Source organism: Polyergus mexicanus, unplaced genomic scaffold, assembly GCF_030449975.1.
Source record: "Polyergus mexicanus isolate NDT 795.1 unplaced genomic scaffold, iyPolMexi1.0 SCAF_3, whole genome shotgun sequence".
Classification (NCBI taxonomy): Eukaryota; Metazoa; Arthropoda; class Insecta; order Hymenoptera; family Formicidae; genus Polyergus; species Polyergus mexicanus.
In genome coordinates, this window is record NW_027223323.1 from 2,235,121 (window position 1) to 2,255,671 (window position 20,551).

General features: G+C 26.2%; 4 protein-coding genes across 6 annotated transcripts; all 4 read left to right on the top strand.

Annotated features, from left to right (window-relative positions):
• The first annotated feature begins 2,244 nt into the window (after nt 1–2,244).
• On the top strand, nt 2,245–4,741 carry LOC138931754 (odorant receptor 13a-like). The gene is made up of 6 exons (XM_070292831.1): nt 2,245–2,626; nt 2,739–3,145; nt 3,447–3,546; nt 3,988–4,089; nt 4,155–4,313; nt 4,548–4,741. Exons 1-6 carry the CDS (start codon nt 2,333–2,335, stop codon nt 4,608–4,610), a joined length of 1,125 nt encoding a protein of 374 aa, XP_070148932.1. The 5' UTR covers nt 2,245–2,332; the 3' UTR covers nt 4,611–4,741.
• Nucleotides 4,742–8,011: 3,270 nt separating this feature from the next.
• LOC138931752 (odorant receptor 49b-like) lies at nt 8,012–11,277 on the top strand. Its single transcript, XM_070292828.1, has 6 exons — nt 8,012–8,316; nt 8,960–9,366; nt 9,577–9,676; nt 10,059–10,160; nt 10,485–10,643; nt 11,131–11,277. The coding sequence occupies exons 1-6, from the start codon at nt 8,023–8,025 to the stop codon at nt 11,203–11,205; spliced, it is 1,137 nt and encodes a 378-aa protein (XP_070148929.1). The 5' UTR covers nt 8,012–8,022; the 3' UTR covers nt 11,206–11,277.
• Nucleotides 11,278–12,336: 1,059 nt separating this feature from the next.
• On the top strand, nt 12,337–15,212 carry LOC138944890 (odorant receptor 49b-like). Its single transcript, XM_070315955.1, has 6 exons — nt 12,337–12,642; nt 12,728–13,137; nt 13,271–13,370; nt 13,760–13,861; nt 13,935–14,093; nt 15,120–15,212. Exons 1-6 carry the CDS (start codon nt 12,337–12,339, stop codon nt 15,210–15,212), a joined length of 1,170 nt encoding a protein of 389 aa, XP_070172056.1.
• A 1,998-nt stretch (nt 15,213–17,210) lies between these two features.
• On the top strand, nt 17,211–20,177 carry LOC138931611 (odorant receptor Or2-like). Of its 3 annotated transcripts, none has more exons than XM_070292562.1 (6): nt 17,211–17,230; nt 17,738–18,144; nt 18,366–18,465; nt 18,911–19,015; nt 19,085–19,243; nt 20,013–20,177. In XM_070292562.1, exons 2-6 carry the CDS (start codon nt 17,753–17,755, stop codon nt 20,082–20,084), a joined length of 828 nt encoding a protein of 275 aa, XP_070148663.1. In that variant the 5' UTR covers nt 17,211–17,230; nt 17,738–17,752; the 3' UTR covers nt 20,085–20,177. The 3 variants fall into 3 exon arrangements, with proteins under 3 accessions (XP_070148663.1, XP_070148661.1, XP_070148662.1); XM_070292560.1 differs by lacking the exon at nt 17,211–17,230 and adding an exon at nt 17,270–17,632; XM_070292561.1 differs by lacking the exon at nt 17,211–17,230 and adding an exon at nt 17,270–17,515.
• Nucleotides 20,178–20,551: the final 374 nt, after the last annotated feature.

Here is a 20,551-nt window from a genome sequence, read left to right on the forward strand (position 1 = left end):
ATCAGTACAATAGTTCATGGTGGCGCAAATTGTCGGAGGAAACATAAATGTAAAAGTCTTAAGATGACTGCTAAAATCATTTATATATTTAACTCCTGATGATTTTATTAAAATAATAATTGGCATAATTTGTCAAAAAAATCGCTCTTCTTTCAACGTTATATTTTATAGCTAAATTAATACTAATATACTGTTCTGCTTGATTTTTAAGCCCATTAGCCTGGATGAAGCTATCCCAGTGACAGAAGATATTTGCGTTGCCATGTAAAAGGAGCAAAATATAATATATATAGCTATACATGTTAATTTTTTTATAATATATAGTTATTTTTTATAACTTTTTTTTTTCAAATTTCTCTTCCATATAATTTCTTTGTATTTATAAAATGGCAGCTAAATTATAAAATGTTTCAATAATTCTTTATAAACACTTATAAAACAATAATTATATTACGGAGCACACCTGAAATAAATGCACAACAATGGCATAATTGTCTCGTAATACACATGTATGTTTTTATAAATTTACACTTATAAAAAAAATAATGTTAAATAAATATATTATATATATTGTGTGATAGGATATGTCATACATTTCCAATTCTGAAATTAATTTAAATTAAAATTGTATATATGTAAAAAAAATATATATATATAAATAAAATATGGAGTTGTATACAAGTAATAAAAACAGACACTTGTTTAATATTATTTAATTCCAAAAGGCACAATAAGCATGGGCTCACGGAACGTACGCTGCGAATACTATTCGCCATAGGCCTAATTACAATATTTGTAATTTAACAAATAACATTGGTATAATCGGTAGCGAGTAAAATCAAAGGTTGTATATACGTGCTCTGGGAATAATCGACGATAAATAATGTCGGTCATCTATGTCTATGACCGGTCAGATGATGCGATTAAATTTCGCAATGGAAGTCAGTCTCAAAACTGGATTCGGTAAATTAATTTCGCCGTGCACATTTTTGGTTTTTATTTTGAGTTGCTAAAAACGTTTAAAATATATGTATGTCTGTATGTATGCATGTATGTAGGTATATATATTTATATATATATGCTGAACAATCTCGTAGAACATTCCTCCGTAAGACCAGACGATCTTAAGATCGGATGCTGATGTGAAGATACCTAGTGTCAGATATATTCTGGCGACATCCATCTTACTGGTAGCATGCCTGGGCAAAATAAAAATTTGCCAATATATTCTTTTATGAAATTATAATGTTGTAAAAACGAAAATGTCATACTATTACCCTTCCGATTAAATTTGTAATAATCCTTCTCATACTTATAAGTACTAAACATTTTTTTTTCATCTTGTTGAATATATAAATGTAACACTGAAAATTATATAACAAAATAAATAATTCCATTTTGTTCTTTGCAAGCATTGTGTATACTATATATATAACACAATCAAGCACAAATCAAAATTGATAAAAAATAAAAATCAATAAATCTAATAAATTAATAAGGATATTTACATTCATTTTTAAAAAACACACTTTATCTTTTTTAATATTTGATAGATAGCACTCCATAATAATTTTTCGAACACTCCTAATTTATTATAATGTTCCACTTATCTACAGAATTACAATTTTTCCTCTTCTCAGAATGCGTAGCAACACACGAATACATTTATAAAGAAAATTTGATTCTTTGAAATACTGCATGTCGATCAGTGCAACACCCTTGCATCCTACACATGTCCGTTTCACATGAGGTGTTGTGTATCGATTTATAAAATACATAAGAGAAAATATAATGGAAGGATAGTGCACGCTCAGGTATAAGCGGGAACGCCTTATAGCAGTTATAAGCAGAAACGCCCTATTGCAATACCTACAATAAAGGTGAAGAAAAACACCTGAAACACCTAAAGAAAAGTGATAGATAATTTATGATAATTTATGGTTTTATTTTCCTATAATATTTAGGATATGCAAATAGTATACCCTGTAGATATGGTAGCAAAATTTCAATTTTGTTTATTATTTTATATTTATATTTTATTGACCATTGCTGCAGAAAGCTTTCATTTGTAAAATTTCTAAACTCGCAGCACCATTTTTCATTGCATAGTAATTTTATCGATGTATTCTAAAAGTATGCGAAACAGAAATGTGCAAGAATATGTAACATACGTATATATGAATTTTCTATTGGCTATATATCAGTTTATCGCAATATCTTTGCAAGTCCTTCGACCATCCATAACGATCTTTCTGAAAAAGTGTCTATTTCAAATAATAATTAATTTTTGCGATTTCATACAAATATATAAAATACAAAGCACATTGTAGTCATGCGAGGACAGATGATGCTAAAAAAAATATTTTTTTATGTAAAGTTAAGTTTGTTTCCAGTTTTGTGTTGGCCGCAATCAAAAGACGCGACAAGATTAAAAATGACCTGTGTGAAACTATACCAATATTTTTGCATTATTCTGGCAATATGCTTACAACTACCAGTGATATATACTATGACAAATCATCTCGACGACCTTTTAGTTTTAGTAGAGTTAATTCTTGGAATGAGCGCGCTTACTCATAGTATTGGAAATTTCATCTCTCGCATACTTTATGAACACCGTATACGAGTAATTGCTATCTATGTGTGCATTTAATATCGAAAAACTCGGATGAAAATTAGTTAAGAAATCACGTTTCACTACTATACTCTTCTATATCAATAATATGTACTATTTGCAGTATGTCACTTTCGAAATGATAGATTTTTCTGAATTGATTAAGCCACACGAAGATATAATTATTCAACGATACATTGACAAATGTATCATATTGTATGGTGCATCTCTAATAACTTTCTATTTGGCTTCGGTAATAGTAATTACCCTACCCTTTGTAATGGATCAACCGTTTCCGTTATTAACCGAGTATCCGTTTGACGCATATCATCAGCCATTAAAAACTGTTCTCTATATACATCAAGTTATAGTCGGAATACACGTATCAGGGCAACTATGTTCCAATGTTTTCATGGCTCTTTTACTTTGGTTTGCATCGGCAAGATTTGAGATATTGACTGAAGAGTTGCGAAAAACCACAGATATTTACCATTTGGTCAAATGTATCAGAAAACATCAGCACTTGCTCAAGTGAATATCGCCCACTTTATATTTTTACAATATATTGTAATGCAAACATTAATGCATCCCGATACACTTGCACATAGCGTTCAAAAATTTCTCCGTAATATTTAAGAAACGTATGTGATTGTTTGAACGGCCAACAATATAGTTAATTTATATTATTTTATGAAGAAAAATATGATAAATTATCGCATATCAGAAAATCTTTGTATGAATGCTATATATCAAAAATCATATTATTGCATATTGTGTGATTTGAAAAATATTTAAATAATATAAATTTTAAATGCTTAATAAATTTATTTAGGTATGCAAATGAAGCTGTTCTTGCTGCTCGCCCTTTCGCACTAACGACTGTATGTTGTAGTACAGTTTGCATGGTAATACTCTGTCTTTTGCTTCTTACCGTAAGTACATGTCATATCAGAAAAAGTTATTCTTTTATAAGTTTTTTTCTTCAAAATATTTTTTTTTTTTTTTTATATGAAAACATTTCAATCTCACTTAAGTTACATTATAAAATATAAATTAAATTATATATCATAAAAATATTATATCTATCTATTTTTATGAATAATTTAGGACCAAATAGTTGCAGCAATTTTTCGTTCTTAAACTTTCATTGCTTCTATAAACTCTCTATTGTTATTTAATGTCGTTAACATCTAAAGAATTATATCACTGTTTGACTAAATAGATATAGCTTTAATTTATTTATACATATAAGGAATATAATTCACACACGCACACACACGATTAATAATAAGCCAACAAATTTTAATGTAAACAATATACATAAATGTATAATATGTCAATTTTCATCTACTTTATCAAATTTTTTTAAACAGAATCGATCTATGATGTTAGTGTTGAAATGTTTCGCTTTAGTTATGAGCGGTTTATCAGAGGTATTTATGTATACATGGCCAGCAGAACATTTAATTTACATGGTAAGTTAATTTATCGCTAAAAAATTATTATAAATAATTTCATTTATGCTTATTATTTTTTCCAGAGTCAAGACGTCGGACAGGCAGCGTTCGATATGTCTTGGTACGATCGATCAATTGAAATACGAAACTGTATACAAATTATCATGCAAAGAAGTCAAAAACCAGTAACGATTGCAATACCTTGTGTTATGCCCACGTTATCTCTTAATTACTTTGCATCGGTAAGAAAGATTTTGAATTGATTGAATTGATAGCTATTATAACGATCATATCAATTATTTAGTTATCGTCATACACAAAATTTCAATGTTTAATAATATCTTATTAACAGATTTTAAACATTTGACTAACATAAATTATAAAGATATAAAAATATATGTAAATTTTTATGTATTATCAATAATCTTTTCTTGGCACAATGAAAACTTAGCTATATTTGTCCTCATATGTTTCAGTATTGCTCGACTATAATTTCTTTTTTCACAACGTTTCGAGCATTTCTAAATGAAGCAGAGTAAGAGTAAACATTGCATAGAATTAATATAATCATAGTAGCAATTGATGTAGGTATACATGAAGAAAAATCTCTCCCTATATATATTATGTCACATAAATTTTTTTCTATAAATATAAATTTCTGAACTAGCAAATTATATTGTTGTTTAATTTTATAATTATTATAAATAGAGTTGTTCTTATTATAGATTTAGATATTATTTATGAAATGTAGCAATACATTATATCTATCTTTGATATTAATAATACGTATTTTTAGTTTTATTATATTTAGCAAAAATAAAATGTTTACATGTACGCGAAATTGATATCTATATAATATATTGCCATAACATACATCAATAAATACCACATTGATCAAGCCGCAGAAAAATGTGATTGTTCAATAATATATTGACAAGAGAGATAGTATATTATAAATATATTCTATAATACACATTTTAATTAATTTACTACTTTATTAGGATAGCAATTATAATTGTAACACCGATCGCGGAACGGATCAACCGTTTGTTATCTCATTTAAATACCTATTCGTTGTGTATTATCAACTACTAAAAACTATTTTATGTACATCAATATGTGATCAGTGCTACTAGAAGAGAAAATGATCAGAAAGTAATTGCACATCGTCTTTCAATAAAAAATTTTATACATCTTTTAAATTATTATGACTTTTTTTTCAACGTGAATAAAAGTCTGCTTGAAAGTGATTGTGAATAGCAAAAATACGTCTTGAAATATTCTATCTTCCATCAAAACTTTGGTTATGCTATCGAATGTATGCAATAAGTCTTTCGTCACTGCATAAGTAGAATATGAAAAGCAAAAAGCCAAGAATTTAAATAAAAAGCAAAAAGTCAAAAATCTAAGTGAAAAGCCAGAGTGACGTATTCTTATAATAAAAATTACCGATAGCCTCAAATTTCTGCCACTGGAAAACATATATTTTGTCATAAAATTCTTGTGTATAATAAAATAAAATTTGGATTTTTTTTACACTTTTAAGATAAGATATTGATAATATTGTGATGTAGAATAGTTTAGCTTACATCCTGCAAACTATGTATTTTTGGATATATTTATATATACTTTTTTATTATTTTAATAAGTTCTGCACACACTTGAATATTTGAAAAATAGTTTTAAAAAATAAGAAATTTTTTCTCCCTGTACGCACGCATTTACTCTTTATATTAATCACTTGTTTTTCCATACTTGTCACCGATATTTTTCTGTTTCTCAACTATTATTACACTAAAAAGATTTTGTTGATGTTTTCGCGTGTCTTCATGAAGTGACAATGTATCTACAATATCATAAATATTGTTTGTGTTATAAATGATTTTTGTTCTTTAGTTTCCAAAATAAAATTGGATATTATAGAATGTTACAGATAGTTCATGATTATCGTGTAAAGAAATTTATTATGCTTGTAGAAAAAAAAAATCCTATATTTTTTTCCTATATTATGCATTATTTTTGATATATTACACTATTCTTTCGTGAGAAACCACCGTTATAAATTTATTACTCGTAGTACCTATAAAACATAATCAGGCAATCAAGTATACATGTTACATATAAAATAAATTTTTTTAATTTACATGGATTACTCTAAATTTTATAGAGAGATCACTATATTTTTTTTGTTAGAAAACATTTTAACATTAGTAAAAGCAAATATGTATTTATTTCTCTATTAGTGAAGGCTAATTTCTCAGAAATATATGTCTTAGAAATAAAAAAGCTTTGTATATATCAATTGCCTGTTATGTAGCCTCTTCAAATTTAAAAGCATGAGACAGATTTAATATTATGGTTTATGCAAGTATAATACATATGGGAAGAATATAAGATAATCTAAAGTTAATTTTAACTTTAAATACGAGCTGTGTTAAAAATATAGACGTCTATGCTGTATAAAAATGTAAAATATATCTGTATTATTATCCGATTGTAAAATTATTCATTTTATTCTTTATTCAGATTTTTTTCAACCAAAGTTTACTGACTAATCGAATAGAAATTCAAATCTCCTCGTACGATATTCAAAAAATGCAGTCCATAATCCAGTGTTTAGTAATCTCATATTAATAAGTTATCATAAACAAATAATATTTTTGAAAATAGTTTTGAAAATTTTTTTTTAATGCATTTATTATACATTATATATTTATTATACATTATATATTAGTTGCAAAAATAAATAAATCAATTATTGAACTTTATTAAATATAAGTTTTATACCTTGTGATGATGTAATCATATTTATCTTGCAGATAAATATAATACTTTTGCGCAAGTACAATATAATGCAAAAATTGATTCTGACGCAATCCATATTTCTTTACTTGTATCAGTAACAGATTTAATGTTCGCGAATATGTTTTAATCTACAGTGAATTACTCAAAAGATTCCAAACGTTATTTAGTAATCAATTGTAGTATCTTCTCATAAACTGTCTTCGCCTGAAAATAATGATATATTTATTTCAGTTTAATAATAAGTAAGTTATTTTTAGTATATTTCTTTTTACTCTCTCTCTCTTTCTCTCTCTCTATGTAAAAAAAAAAAAAAATGTTATTTATAACAATAAAGAATGGTCAATTCTTTTAAAGCCTAAATACAAATCAATTTTTTAAATACCTATAATAATTAAATAGTAGATATCCACTTCAAATTTTCCTTGATATATATGTCTTAAAATAATTTACTTTTTTATTCACATTTTATCTAAAAACAATGCTATTGTTATACCACATTAATGCTTAATAAATAGAATGCATTTATTCATAAACAATTGCCATTGCGGAAGAATCAACTTCGCGTTTGTCATTTTCTATAACTATTAATTTATTACTCATTAATTATCAAGATATGTTAAAAAAAAACTCTAAATTATAAAATATGTCACTACTGTCTCTCATACGTCGGCAAAACTTTCATATGTTCCCTTGTTCTCTGATATGTATAAATTAATACTGCATCCCATTTTTTTTTCTTATATAATGTATAAAACCTAATCCACTATTGAAATAGTCTATAGAAATGATATGTGATTGTTGCAATTGATAACATACGCAATTGTCTCGATATTATAATGTAGCTTATGAAAGCAAATAATCGCAATTTAACCGTACACAAATATTCAGGTGCATGTTATTTGCAATGATTTATGTAATAACTTATTATTTCCTTTGTACTTTCAAATAAACCAGTGGATTATATTGATATTGAGGGGAAACGCGAATAATGCAGAAGTCTTTCATTGCGCGCATAATCATAGCTATAATGTATTATAGTACCATTATTGATATTTTTCGACGTATACAGAAATGTATTATTTTCTTATGCATTTTTTTTATTATATATCTCACATATTGACAGTTGGCGTTTCCATTGGTAGTAAGATGTTGGGAAAACTAACACCGGAGAATGTTATCGCTTTCACAAAATTGAGTTTAGTTATATCCCTTTCATGGCCACTTCCGGCCATCGCTACGAAGCGGCAAGTAGTTCTGTTTAGGGTGTTACGCTTTTTGACTTACGTGAACATATGGTGTCTTTTTGTACCGTTGTTCATGACCCTTCAAGATTGGAGTGAGCGTCCTGATATTTGTGTCAAATCGATTCCATTAATCGCTGGCAGTGCTCAAGCTTTTATAGAAATGTGGATATGCCACGGACAACATAAACATCTCCAAGTAAGAATCTAAATAGACAATACATTTTTTCTTCATATGACGTTTTGTTTCTCTTTCAGTTTATATATATATATATAAATATACAATTCAATTATAATATATTTTTATCATTATGATGATATAATGCATTAACTTTCATATAATACAGAGTAGATATTTAATCTTTAGTATGTATATGTAATAAGAAAAAGAAATGACACAATTGATGATGAAGATGTAAAACAATTTTTTAAATATTTTTATAAGCCTATTTTTCTTTAATCTGAAATTCTTTATTCGCAAGATTAAAGAAAATTAAGATAAAAGATAATATTACATAGATTTCTAGATTTCATTAAATTTTAAGTGAGCAATTTTTATTCCTGGTTATTATATTTTTTTGATACTTTTATAAAAAATATATACATAATTAAATTACATATATATATATCTATTTTACATACATACACATATTTACATTTATATTTAAAATTATAAATAAAAAATCATAAATTTATTTATTACAATTATAATTAAACAGTTTTTATAAATTATGTTAACCATTAAAAATTTAAACACATTAAAATTAATATTTTAATATTATTACAATAGTTTCAATTAAAATGTAATAATTTTCTACCAAAGCATAAATGATATATTGCAGTTATTAATCGCTGAGATGGAAAGCTACTGTAAATATGCTATAGATTACGAAAAGGATATCTTGCAACAATATGTCGACAGATATGCGATGTTTTATGCTGCGACCGTGATGTGGTTTTATTTAACAGCGTTTGCTGTTATTTGCAGTCCACCATTTTTATCTGAACCTTTTCCAACGTATGCTAAATATCCATTCAACGTAAATTATCAACCATTAAAAATGATCATTTACGTACAGCAGAGTTCAGTTGGGATGCAGATGGCATCAATCTTATGTATCAATGTTCTTATTGCACTTTTACTTTGGTTTGCTTCAGCTAGATTTGATATATTGTGCCATGAATTACGAATGATATCAAATGTTTACGAACTAACACAGTGTATTCGGAAGCACCAACAAGTGCTACGGTGTGATTATAAATCTAAATAATACAATTATTTCTTAATTATATAATGATCAACTTTATCAATAAGAATGTCTTAAGAAAGCAGAAGAGAAATATGTTTTTTTGAAAAATAAAAATTATCTATACTTTACATATAATTTATTTTTGAGTCATTGATAATATTATATCCAACTTTACTATTATAAAATATGAATGTTATATGAATTTACAGATACGCGAATGATATAACTCACTCAGTTCGATTTTTGATTTTGACAATAATTGGAAGTAGTGCAGCGGCAATATTATTCGTCGGTCTCACTCTTGTCAGTGTAAGTATTGCTATCAAACAAATAAAATAAAAGTTAACTCAATTGTTTTATTCTCCCCTTTTTACTTATTTGAAATAATATTATCATAGTTACTTTTAGTCATTCTAATTATTATATAATATATATCAAGTTTAAATCCGTTTTTTTTTAAATTGTAAATTATTTAATAAAATTTGAGTCAAATAATTTTTAAGAAAATTGGAAAACATTTTTTTTCATCATTTTTTGAACAATTCTCAATTTTTAATATTGAAGCAACTAAGTTTCAAAATAAGATTCTATTTCTGTTGTATAAAAAATTGCATACAGAAACACTTTGTATATTATATATTAAAATAATGTGACGTTATTATCAAATTGATGTTACCTATTATATCAACAGCAACAACCATTAATTATCAAAATGCAATTTTGTGTGATAATTTTCACCTGTCTTTCCCAAGTGTTTATGTGTTGCTGGCCTGCTAACAATCTATTGCTTGCAGTATGTATATTTATATTTTGCAAGACAATTATACACAAGCAATTATTAATAAATATATGTATAATTTTGATATACATGATGTGTTTACACATTTCAAATGGCTTGTATTTTTTTATATTTATTTATTAGAGAAGTAAAAATTATTCATAAATACGATTTCACATACAATTCACATACAATTTTTGATATACATTCTATTTTAATCTCTAATTTTCTACGTAGTTATTTTTGAAAGTTTGGATAAACGTTTTGACAATATTGTATATGCAATAATTACATATAAATGATTTAAATCTATAAATGATAAATATCTTTTTATAACAGAATTCAAACGTTGCCTTAGCGATTTATGAATCGTTATGGTATTCTCGCGATGTATATATGCAAAAAAATTTGCTTCCTATTTTGTTACGATGCCAGAAACCAGTTGCTGTTACCGTCACCTGCATTATACCAATTTTATCCTTAAGATATTTTGGTTCGGTAAGATTGAAAATTTTTGATAAAATTTTTATTATTATTAAAGTTGCGCGTTACGAAAAAACTAAATGTTATCCGACAACATTATTTACATAATAATATATTATGTGTGTGAGAACTATATATTACTGATCACTACACACACACACACACACACACACACACACACACAAAGTATATACCATATGTATATTTTATAAAGTATCTATTGTATATATCTCTAAAATATTTTATTTATTATTTTATAATTTTAATATATTAATATATATATATATATATATATATATATATATATATATATATTAAAATATATAAAATTATAAATTATAAAATAATAAAATAAAAAAATAAAAAAATTATAAAATTATAAATTTATAAAATAATAAATAAAATATTTTATTAAATATTTAAAATATTAAATATATATATATATATATGTCTCAAATATGTTTTAATATACATTAAAATTATATAGTATATTATGTTTTAGTATATTTCAACGGCTTTTTCTTATTTCACAACTTTACGAGTGATGTTTGAAGAAAATGAAGCGGACAAAGTTTAATTATAAAATAAAGAGTTATTACAAGTTTACCACACCAGATTACAAAAGTATTAATAATTTAAACAACATACTAAAAGCACTATGTTTAATTATATTTATTGTATTTATACAATAATATTTTTTATGTTACGTAACAATGTAGTTTATTATATATATCGTGCTACATATTTTATTTATAATCTTTTTCTTAGTGTTTCTTGCTGAAACGCTAATATTTTTATTTTTTTGACGTGCAAACAGAAAATTAAAACATATTTCACAAAGTTTATATTATACTATTTAAATGATATATATGAGATTTTTTCGTTATCTTTAATTTTCATCAAATATTTTATTCGTTTGATATACAATCACGATAATCGGTATATCCAACTAAGAAAAAATAGAAAATATAAAAACTAATAACTAGAGTTGAGTATCAAAAAATTAAGATTGACAATTAAGAGTAGAAAAAATTACCTGTTTAACAAAACTCATTTAACAAAACTTGTGGAAAAGATTGCATTGTGAATAAACTTATAAGAGATAACTTATAGATCAAGCGCACGTAATAAAATTTCTTTCTTATTTTTATATCAACATATTTCAATGATATCTCAGTTTATGTTAAAATACTTTATCAATGCTGCAATGGTACTTAAAGAAATTGCTATGTAACACCACAATTTGCCATTTCAAGTTCTATGGAATTAATTATTAATCCTTCTCTGCCACCTAATTTTACTCAATGCAGACAAATATGTAGAGATAAAAACCATATACCTTAAGGCTACCGTATATTTTGTTCAATCGATCTTCTATATCTCAGGAGAATAGCAAACTTATACTCAATTTAGTTCGTTACAACGCATGAATATTTTTCTTATTTATACTAAAAATAACTGATGCAACTGTGCATCGACCTTAGTCTTCGTAAGTTTCCATTTATCGCACATTTTATAAAAATATTATTAAGGGTATATCATATATATGAAAGAAAAATTTATAAGCGGTGTAGTTTCTTAATAAGGTTTTGCTGTACATAATTCTAGCATTTTGTCGCAAGTTCTTGAATTGTTGTTCGACAATACGAGAGATAGATTTGCATTAAACAGTATTTGCAATATACTCGTACATATGTGTGTGTAGCTTATGTACGCAGTCATGCAAAAAGGAATAACACTAAAAAAAACGATTGCTATTGTAAAGTTGAGTTTGTTTGTTATATGGTTTTGGCCGCTGCCGCAAGACGCAAATAAACATAAAGTACTATGCATGAAGTTGTATCAATACATCTGTATATTACTAACCATAGCCGTAATAGCATCGATGGTATATGGTCTTGTAAAAAATCTAGATAATCCTGAACTTGTGATAAAAGCATCATTGGGTTTGTTCCCTTGTAGTCATGTTATCTGGAATATTCTGTGTCGCATAGTTATTTATCAACGTTTGCAAGTAATTAATAGGAATATTATTTCTTGAAAATAAAAAGCTTCTTTCTCTCGTACATCCTCAGCTAAAATAACACAATTAATTGCAGTGTATCACTTTCAAAATGGAAAATTTTTGCGCGCTGATCAGTGCTCATGAAGAAGCTATTGTTCAGCGAGATTATATTGATAAGTGTACCAGGTTCTATGGCTTTTGTATAACATCGTTCTATGTGAGTGTTTTCGCCCTTTTTGTGGGACCTATCCTATTAGATGAACCGCTTCCGGCACCCGCTGATTTTCCATTCGACGCGTCTCGTCAACCGTTATGGGCTATTACATATACGCATCAAATTGTGGTTGGTCTGCAAATAGCTGCACATTTATGTGTAAACGCTTTTATGGCCCTTTTGCTATGGTTGACATCAGCTAGATTTAAATTGTTGATTGAAGATTTGCGGATGATCACAAACATCTACGATTTCATGAAATGTATCGAGAAACATCAACAATTACTTGAGTATAATACCGTTATTTCTCTAAAACGATTTGCTGGAAATATTAAAGAAAAAGTTGTATTACATATTTTTAAATGTTTAGAGAGATAGATAAACATCATATGTGAGATAAAATCTTAAAATGCAATATTTTAGGTACGCAAAAGAAGTAACTCTTGCAGTTCGTCCTTTTGCATTGGGAACCGTATTTTTCAGTACTGTATCATTATTAGTATTCGGCCTCATTTTTATTACAGTAAGTACATTTTATAAAATTATTGGCATTCCATACGTCAAAGGTGTTACTTAAAATTTGTCAAGCGTTGTCATGTCATAATTATTAAGTTGAATAATACATAGCTTAACTATGCATTTATAAATAATAATAGTAGATTTAAGTTAAAATATATAAAGTTTAGTTATATAGCTATATATAATATATATATTTTGTTAAACACTATTTTTTAAATACATATTAAGCCTATTTTTTTATAAGCACAGTAAATAATATTTTATTGTTGTACTATTAAAATCATACTATCAAAATTTATTATTATGATAACTCTCTCTCTCTCTCTCTCTCTCTCTCTCTCTCTCTCTCTCTCTCTCTCTCTCTTTTTCTCTCTATTATATTTGTTTGAGTAGGGAGTTTCATTTACATTGAAGATCCAGTGTGTCTTTTTAGCGGTCAGTGCATTATTAGAAGTATTTATGTACGCGTGGCCAGCGGAACACTTGATTCACATAGTAAGTTAATTACTGATAAGATATGACGTTACCATATTTACATAATTTTGTTATTTCTGAATGTCTTTCTTAGAGTAATAATATTGCACAAATAGCATTTGAAACAAACTGGTATGATGAATCCGAAGATTTTCGAAAAAATTTACAGATGATTATACTAAGAAGTCAGAAACCAATACTTGTTGTATTACCTTGCGGCCTGCCTTCGTTATCTTTACATTATTACGCATCGGTGAGATACCACCAATGAGATAGCTAGAATTCTATAATAGCACACATCATCTCATTTAGTCATCATATAATTATTAAAAGCTGTCACTTGAAATAATTCTCTCTATTCAAAAAAAGAAAAATTAATTTTTTAAATTATGTTATAGCAAAATAAAACAATAATCAAGTTTAACTATTTAACGCTTAACCCTCTTGTCAATAACCGGATTTCCCTCTTTTATTCAATCCTCGGGATATCCGGATACCCATTATGTAAAACCGATAGTTACGGCAGTGTAGGGGTACCTGTGCCCTTCCTCCCGGGTACCTGACAGCTGTAAGTTGGTAAATGGACAGGGATTTCCCCCTCTAACGTTTCCTGAAATTCTCCTCGGGTTTTTACCTGAAAGAATCGGCGTCCCAACGGACGAATTCTATAACGTGGTTTCATTCTCGACTGAGATCTTGACAAGTATAGACAAAATAGTATAGATGAAATTTCTATTATTTTCTACATTCACGAAGTGCTTCGATGACACGAATAGCAAAAGCGGAAAGAAAATTCGTGTGGAATGCTCGCGTATAAGCCCGGGGTACCCGAGTACCTCAGGTATTGAACAAGCGTATTGTCCCGCGAACTTTGACCCCCGATAACAAGAATAATTAAAAAAAAAGTATGACTGAAAGTGTAAATCGATGTAAATGTAAAATGATCCAAATAACAAGGATCTAATAGAATAGCCGGGCTATTTTACCGGGAAATTAAGAAATTTTTAATGAGAACACAAAAATGAGTACCCGGTTATCCGGGTATTGACAAGAGGGTTAAATATGATAATAAAATTATTATACTAAAAAAATTAAAAATAGGAAATTATTAATACATATCTATAAAGTATAAAGCATTCCTTTCTGCTTTGGTCACATAATAAATAAAAAATAAGAATATATTTTTCCAAAAAGTATTTGCAAACACACACATATATGCATATTATAGTAACTTATTATTAAAAAAATATGTATATTTTTAATATGGTTAATGTTTCAGTATCTCTCAACTATATTCTCCTATTTTACTACAATGCGAATGATGTTCAAAGAACAAAAAGATGGAACATCAACAGATCAGCGTATTACTTGATTAAAAAAAAAGAGAGGTTTGATCTTTATTTAGATTAGATTTGATTTTTAGGTACTGATAATTCCCTATATAATGTAAAATATATAATGTACAAAATATCGAAAATATCTTCGCCTGATTATTAATGTTATATAGAACTTTAAATACACGTAGCGTTTATTTATTTTAAAAGATCTTAAGATATTAATAACTTTGTTGCAAAGATAAAAAGACTAATTGATTTTTTAACATTTTCTTTTGAAGAGAGTTAACATTCTCGTATATATATACATATACATAATACTGAATTTTAATTGCCAAAACAATGTGGCTTTTAATCTATTATTTTTGCATATTTATTATTATATATTCCTAATCTTTCCTTTTTTATCATTTTTTGCTTGTTTTGTTCTTAATCTTTCTCTTATTAAATGGAAAAGTTCTCCCACTTGAAATCTTTAAAAAGTGTAAGGAATAAAGATCAAGATTGACTTACAATTAGTGGTTTAAAAAACGCAAATTATATATAGATGTACATATAAACATATATACGATATATGTTTATGTTTGTATTTTTTTAAATTACAACTGAAATAATTTATAGATTATGATACAAAATACACAGATACACATATAATATAATATTGTATACACTATACAATATTGTATATATAAAATACACAAACACATACACATGTATACTATAAATATTATATACGTATATGTTATCGCGGCTTCTTTATGAACATTGACCATATATCAGGTATATATGAACTATATTTGTTCCTATGTTTCAATACTGTTCCACTATATTCTCCTGTTTTACAACACTGCGAATAACACTTAATAATTATGAAAATTTAAAGTAAATAATCTAAAAAAATTCTTTTATTTTATTCAAATATAATTGCTAATTTAGTGCGTAGATTGTACTGTTTAATTTAAAAAATATATTGTACATAGAAAAATATTTTTATCATAAATGTTATTATTTTATAAAATAAACCACCACATCTTATATACATATATAGAGATATATACTTATATAAAATACTATGTATATAAAATTTTATATATATATAAAATTCTATATATATAAAATTTTATAAAATACATATATCTTAACTATTAATAATAATAATATATTTTTAGCATGTTTATTTGTAGTTCTTATTATATTTTCACTATTAATCTCGAGAGAAAATACAAATGAAAAATGTATTAAAATGTTATAAACATATTTAATAGCAACATTTTATTTTTACTATTTATTAAATATAATACTATATTTATTATCAACTTTTGTCTGCAACTAATCTTGCAAATTCTTAGAATTTTCTATAATCTATTGAACTTACCTTTGGTTTTTATTGTCAATCATTTAGTTCGTACGATATTCTCATTTAATTCCTAAAATACTAAAAATTATAAAATAATAATAAGAAGCAAAGAAGTATTTAGAAGATATTAATTTCTTTTCTATTTTTCAAAAAGAAAATATGAATAAAAGTTAATTTCAAAAAACAACAATGTAGCAGTAGGCAAAGCTAATATTGAATATAGTTGTAGTATGATTGCAGTATAACAAAAACGTCTTTATTTTCAAAGCATTTCAAGTGAAACTAAGATATTTGCAGAAAAATTTATCATACGATAAGTGTTGTTAAAATTGCTGCATATTAGTAATAACGATTCAAATTTGTTGCATATTCCATAGCTTTTCAATTATTCCCTGTTTTATATTTATACTATTACATAGGTAAATGTAGAAAATAATATTCTAAAGCTTTCGTTTTTAACGAAAATATTACATCCTAAGAGAGAATTTCAACTGTGTATTAAATTAATGATACCCTTACCATATGCTTCTTTCGCAACTTATTTCAGAATGTTCTTCCCTGCTAGTGAATTATAGATTTACTATGTTTCACTTTATGCGCGCGTACTGTGGTACCGCTTATTTCATAAAAGTCTTATTACACACACGTGTATGTTAGATATGAAATCGAAGCATATGAGAACATATATAATTTTTCGTGGTAAAATTTTCTTTACTATACATCCAGTTATCACATCGTTGCAACTTCTATAAGCCAGAAATCTTTCGATATATATCGCATACAGCAAATGCATACGTGCATTTAATCATGTGGAAAAATTTAACGCTAAAAAATGTGATCGCCACCGTAAAATTAAGTTTGTTCATAAATTGTTCCTGGCCTCTCCCCACAAACACAATTAAGCTTAAAGTCGTCTGTGTGGCACTATACCAATACTTGTGTCTATTTTTAACTTTGGGCCTAACCGTTGGATTGTGTAATACAGTTAGGAATCACCTTGACGATCCTATTATTATGGCAAAATCGATAATCATTATATGTCCTACTATGCACACTATGTGCAATATTGTGTTCTGTAAAATAAATTCTTATCGTCTACGAGTAATTAACATAAATATATTTAATATAATAAAATATCTTTCGGATAAAATAATATTTATCATTAATTTTTTTCAATGCATGTGAAACGAAATTGATCAATTTTAGTTGGTTACATACGAAATGGAAAATTTCTGTGAATTACTTAATTCTCACGAGGAAGCGATCGTTCGACAATACATTGACAGATGCGTCCACTTCTACGGTGGATCTATCCTCTGGCTCTACTTAAGTGCTATTTTTGTCATTACTGGACCTGTTACTCTGGATCAACCGTTTCCGACAAACGCTGAATATCCATTTGACATTTATCATCAACCGATGAAATTTATTATCTTTATACATCAGGCTATTGTATGCATGCAATGTGCTTCCCAGCTATGTACGAACGTTTTTATAGCTCTGTTGCTTTGGTTTACATCAGTAAGATTTGAGTTATTAGCCGAAGAGTTACGAACAATTATAGATGTCCACGATTTAGTGAAATGTATTCAAAAACATCAGAAATTATTAAAGTGAGATTTAAAAAATATTAATTTAATTAAAAACATTATCTAATTACATAAAAATGTTTGAATTAAAATTAAAATATAATGTTATTAAACATTCTGTCCAGATTAAATTCAAACGGAATTTCATACGTTTTCAAACTGGAAATTTATTTTTTAACAAAAATCTAATTTATTTATATAAATTCTTATTTTTTTTAAAAGATTATATAATATATTTATTTTAGATATGCAGACGAAGTGGTTACAGTAGTTCGTCCTTTTGCATTGACAGCTATAAGCCTTAGCACTTTAGCATTAATAATAATCGGAATAATTTTAATTACCGTAAGTATAATAGATAATAATATATTATTAGTAACAATATTTTACGTACTGTAAACATTGTAACTCTAAATGAATTAATTTTTCCAATCTTTAAATATACATTTTTATCTCATTTTATTCTGTATGTAAAATGTCTCACAATAATAGTAAAATATTTTAACAGCACATTCTCATTCTAATTAACTAAAATCAAAAATTCTAATACAAAAGCCTATGCGTGTAAAAAAAAATTATTATTAAAAAAATTATTATACAAAAAAATTATTATAATTAAAAAAATTATTATACAAAAAGTTTAGTTTAATACATAAAAAAAAAACAAAAAAAAACAAAGCATTACTTTAATTATTTTTTCTACAAAAAATTACAATATATAAAAAATATGTTAATTAAGAATAACAAATTGTTTGTAAACATTCATAGAATATTTTTGTTTTATATTTAGCAAGGGCAACCACTATCTATGAAAATTCAATGCATCGGTTTAATTTTTAGTGGATTATCAGAAGTATTTATGTATACATGGCCAGCCGAGCATTTGATTCACATAGTAAGTTAATTATCGTTAAAACTTTGCTTTACTTTAATTTGTATCATAATTGTCCAATATCTTTGCAAGAACAGTGAAGTCGGACAGGCAGTCTTTAATACACAATGGTACAAATTATCAATTGCTGTACAAAAAAGTCTACAAGTAATTATGCAGAAGACTCAAAAACCAATAGTTGTCGCGATACCGTGCCTTATGCCTTCATTATCTTTAAATTACTACGCGTCGGTAAGAAAAAACTTGGAATATTATAATCATATTAATCATCATGTACATTATCTATTATGGCTTATTGTTTATAATTGTGGTTCATTATTTTTTGCAATAATTACTTACTTAGCCTCATTATACAATAGTTATATACAATATTGAAAGAGTATGGCAAATATTATTTTTAAAATCATTAATTTTCAATTAATAAAAAAATATATTTATATAAAATATAAAAAATATATTTAATATCGGAGAAAATGAAAATTAAACTTAACACTATTTTTTGTATATACTTATAAATTATAATATCTTATTGTTTAAATATAATAGAATTTTATTTCACATTTCTTTCATGTGAAGTTCCGTTTTTTTATAGCAAACCGAAGTATATATTTCAAGTGGGTATTCCTCATTGGAATGTCTCTGTATGTGTATTTGATATGTGCACATAAAGTTTAATGAGCTTGATGTTTTTTGTGATTGCCAATAAATAATTTTACAATTATTTTTGTCGTAAAAATTTTCTCATACGTATGGTATATGTGTTTAACATGATGTGTGTGTATATTATTATACAGATATTTAAATAATCTTAAATAATGAAGGAAAAAAGCTTATTGTATTATTATATATAATTTTCCAAAATAAATTTAATTGAATATTACATTCGATAAATGACAAATGTATAGAATGCAAGTAGCAATTAGAAATAGATTAATATATAATCGATATCTTCTTATGAGATACAAACCAAAAATTAATTTAACTATTATTAATGTTGCAGTATTTATCAACTATATTTTCGTTCTTTACGACGTTGCGAATGGTCATAGAAAATAGTCAAGATGAAGAATAATTAAGAGTACCGTCAAGAATATTTTTGAAAAAAACTTTGAACAATCTAGATATATTGTATTAAAGAGCCAGTAGCCAATAATTGTCTATTATATCATAGCGATAGTTGAAACATAATATTCTTTTTTATTATGTAAAGAAATAACTATCTTATACTACACAAATATTATTGATAAAAATATATTGCAACAAATAATATAATAATATTAAAGATAAATTAATGATCTTTTAGTATGTATAAAATATAATGATTTTATATGTATACAGGGTGTAACAGAGCGCCCTCAGCAGTTTTTTGAGGAAACAATGCATTTTCGTGAAAAATGTTTCATGCAAAAATTGTAAAGCTATAAGTGGTGCATTATATAATAATATTAATATGACTTTGAATAGCTCCGTCAAGGTCATATAAAAATCACTTTGAATTTTTTAAACGGAACCCCGTATTTTTTATTACATATTCTTGTA

Excerpts from the sequence above, each read along its gene's own strand:
- LOC138931754 (XM_070292831.1), top strand. The coding sequence starts at position 2,333 with ATGCGAGGACAGATGATGCTAAAAAAAATATTTTTTTATGTAAAGTTA. Across the intron at positions 2,627-2,738 it reads TTTATGAACACCGTATACGA|TATGTCACTTTCGAAATGAT; the intron begins GTAATTGCTATC and ends TACTATTTGCAG. Across the intron at positions 3,146-3,446 it reads AAACATCAGCACTTGCTCAA|GTATGCAAATGAAGCTGTTC; the intron begins GTGAATATCGCC and ends AAATTTATTTAG.
- LOC138931752 (XM_070292828.1), top strand. The coding sequence starts at position 8,023 with ATGTTGGGAAAACTAACACCGGAGAATGTTATCGCTTTCACAAAATTG. Across the intron at positions 10,161-10,484 it reads CTAACAATCTATTGCTTGCA|AATTCAAACGTTGCCTTAGC; the intron begins GTATGTATATTT and ends TTTTTATAACAG. Across the intron at positions 10,644-11,130 it reads CCTTAAGATATTTTGGTTCG|TATATTTCAACGGCTTTTTC; the intron begins GTAAGATTGAAA and ends ATTATGTTTTAG.
- LOC138944890 (XM_070315955.1), top strand. The coding sequence starts at position 12,337 with ATGTACGCAGTCATGCAAAAAGGAATAACACTAAAAAAAACGATTGCT. Across the intron at positions 12,643-12,727 it reads TTATTTATCAACGTTTGCAA|TGTATCACTTTCAAAATGGA; the intron begins GTAATTAATAGG and ends AATTAATTGCAG. Across the intron at positions 13,138-13,270 it reads AAACATCAACAATTACTTGA|GTACGCAAAAGAAGTAACTC; the intron begins GTATAATACCGT and ends GCAATATTTTAG.
- LOC138931611 (XM_070292560.1), top strand. The coding sequence starts at position 17,339 with ATGTGGAAAAATTTAACGCTAAAAAATGTGATCGCCACCGTAAAATTA. Across the intron at positions 17,633-17,737 it reads TAAATTCTTATCGTCTACGA|TTGGTTACATACGAAATGGA; the intron begins GTAATTAACATA and ends GATCAATTTTAG. Across the intron at positions 19,016-19,084 it reads CCGAGCATTTGATTCACATA|AACAGTGAAGTCGGACAGGC; the intron begins GTAAGTTAATTA and ends TATCTTTGCAAG.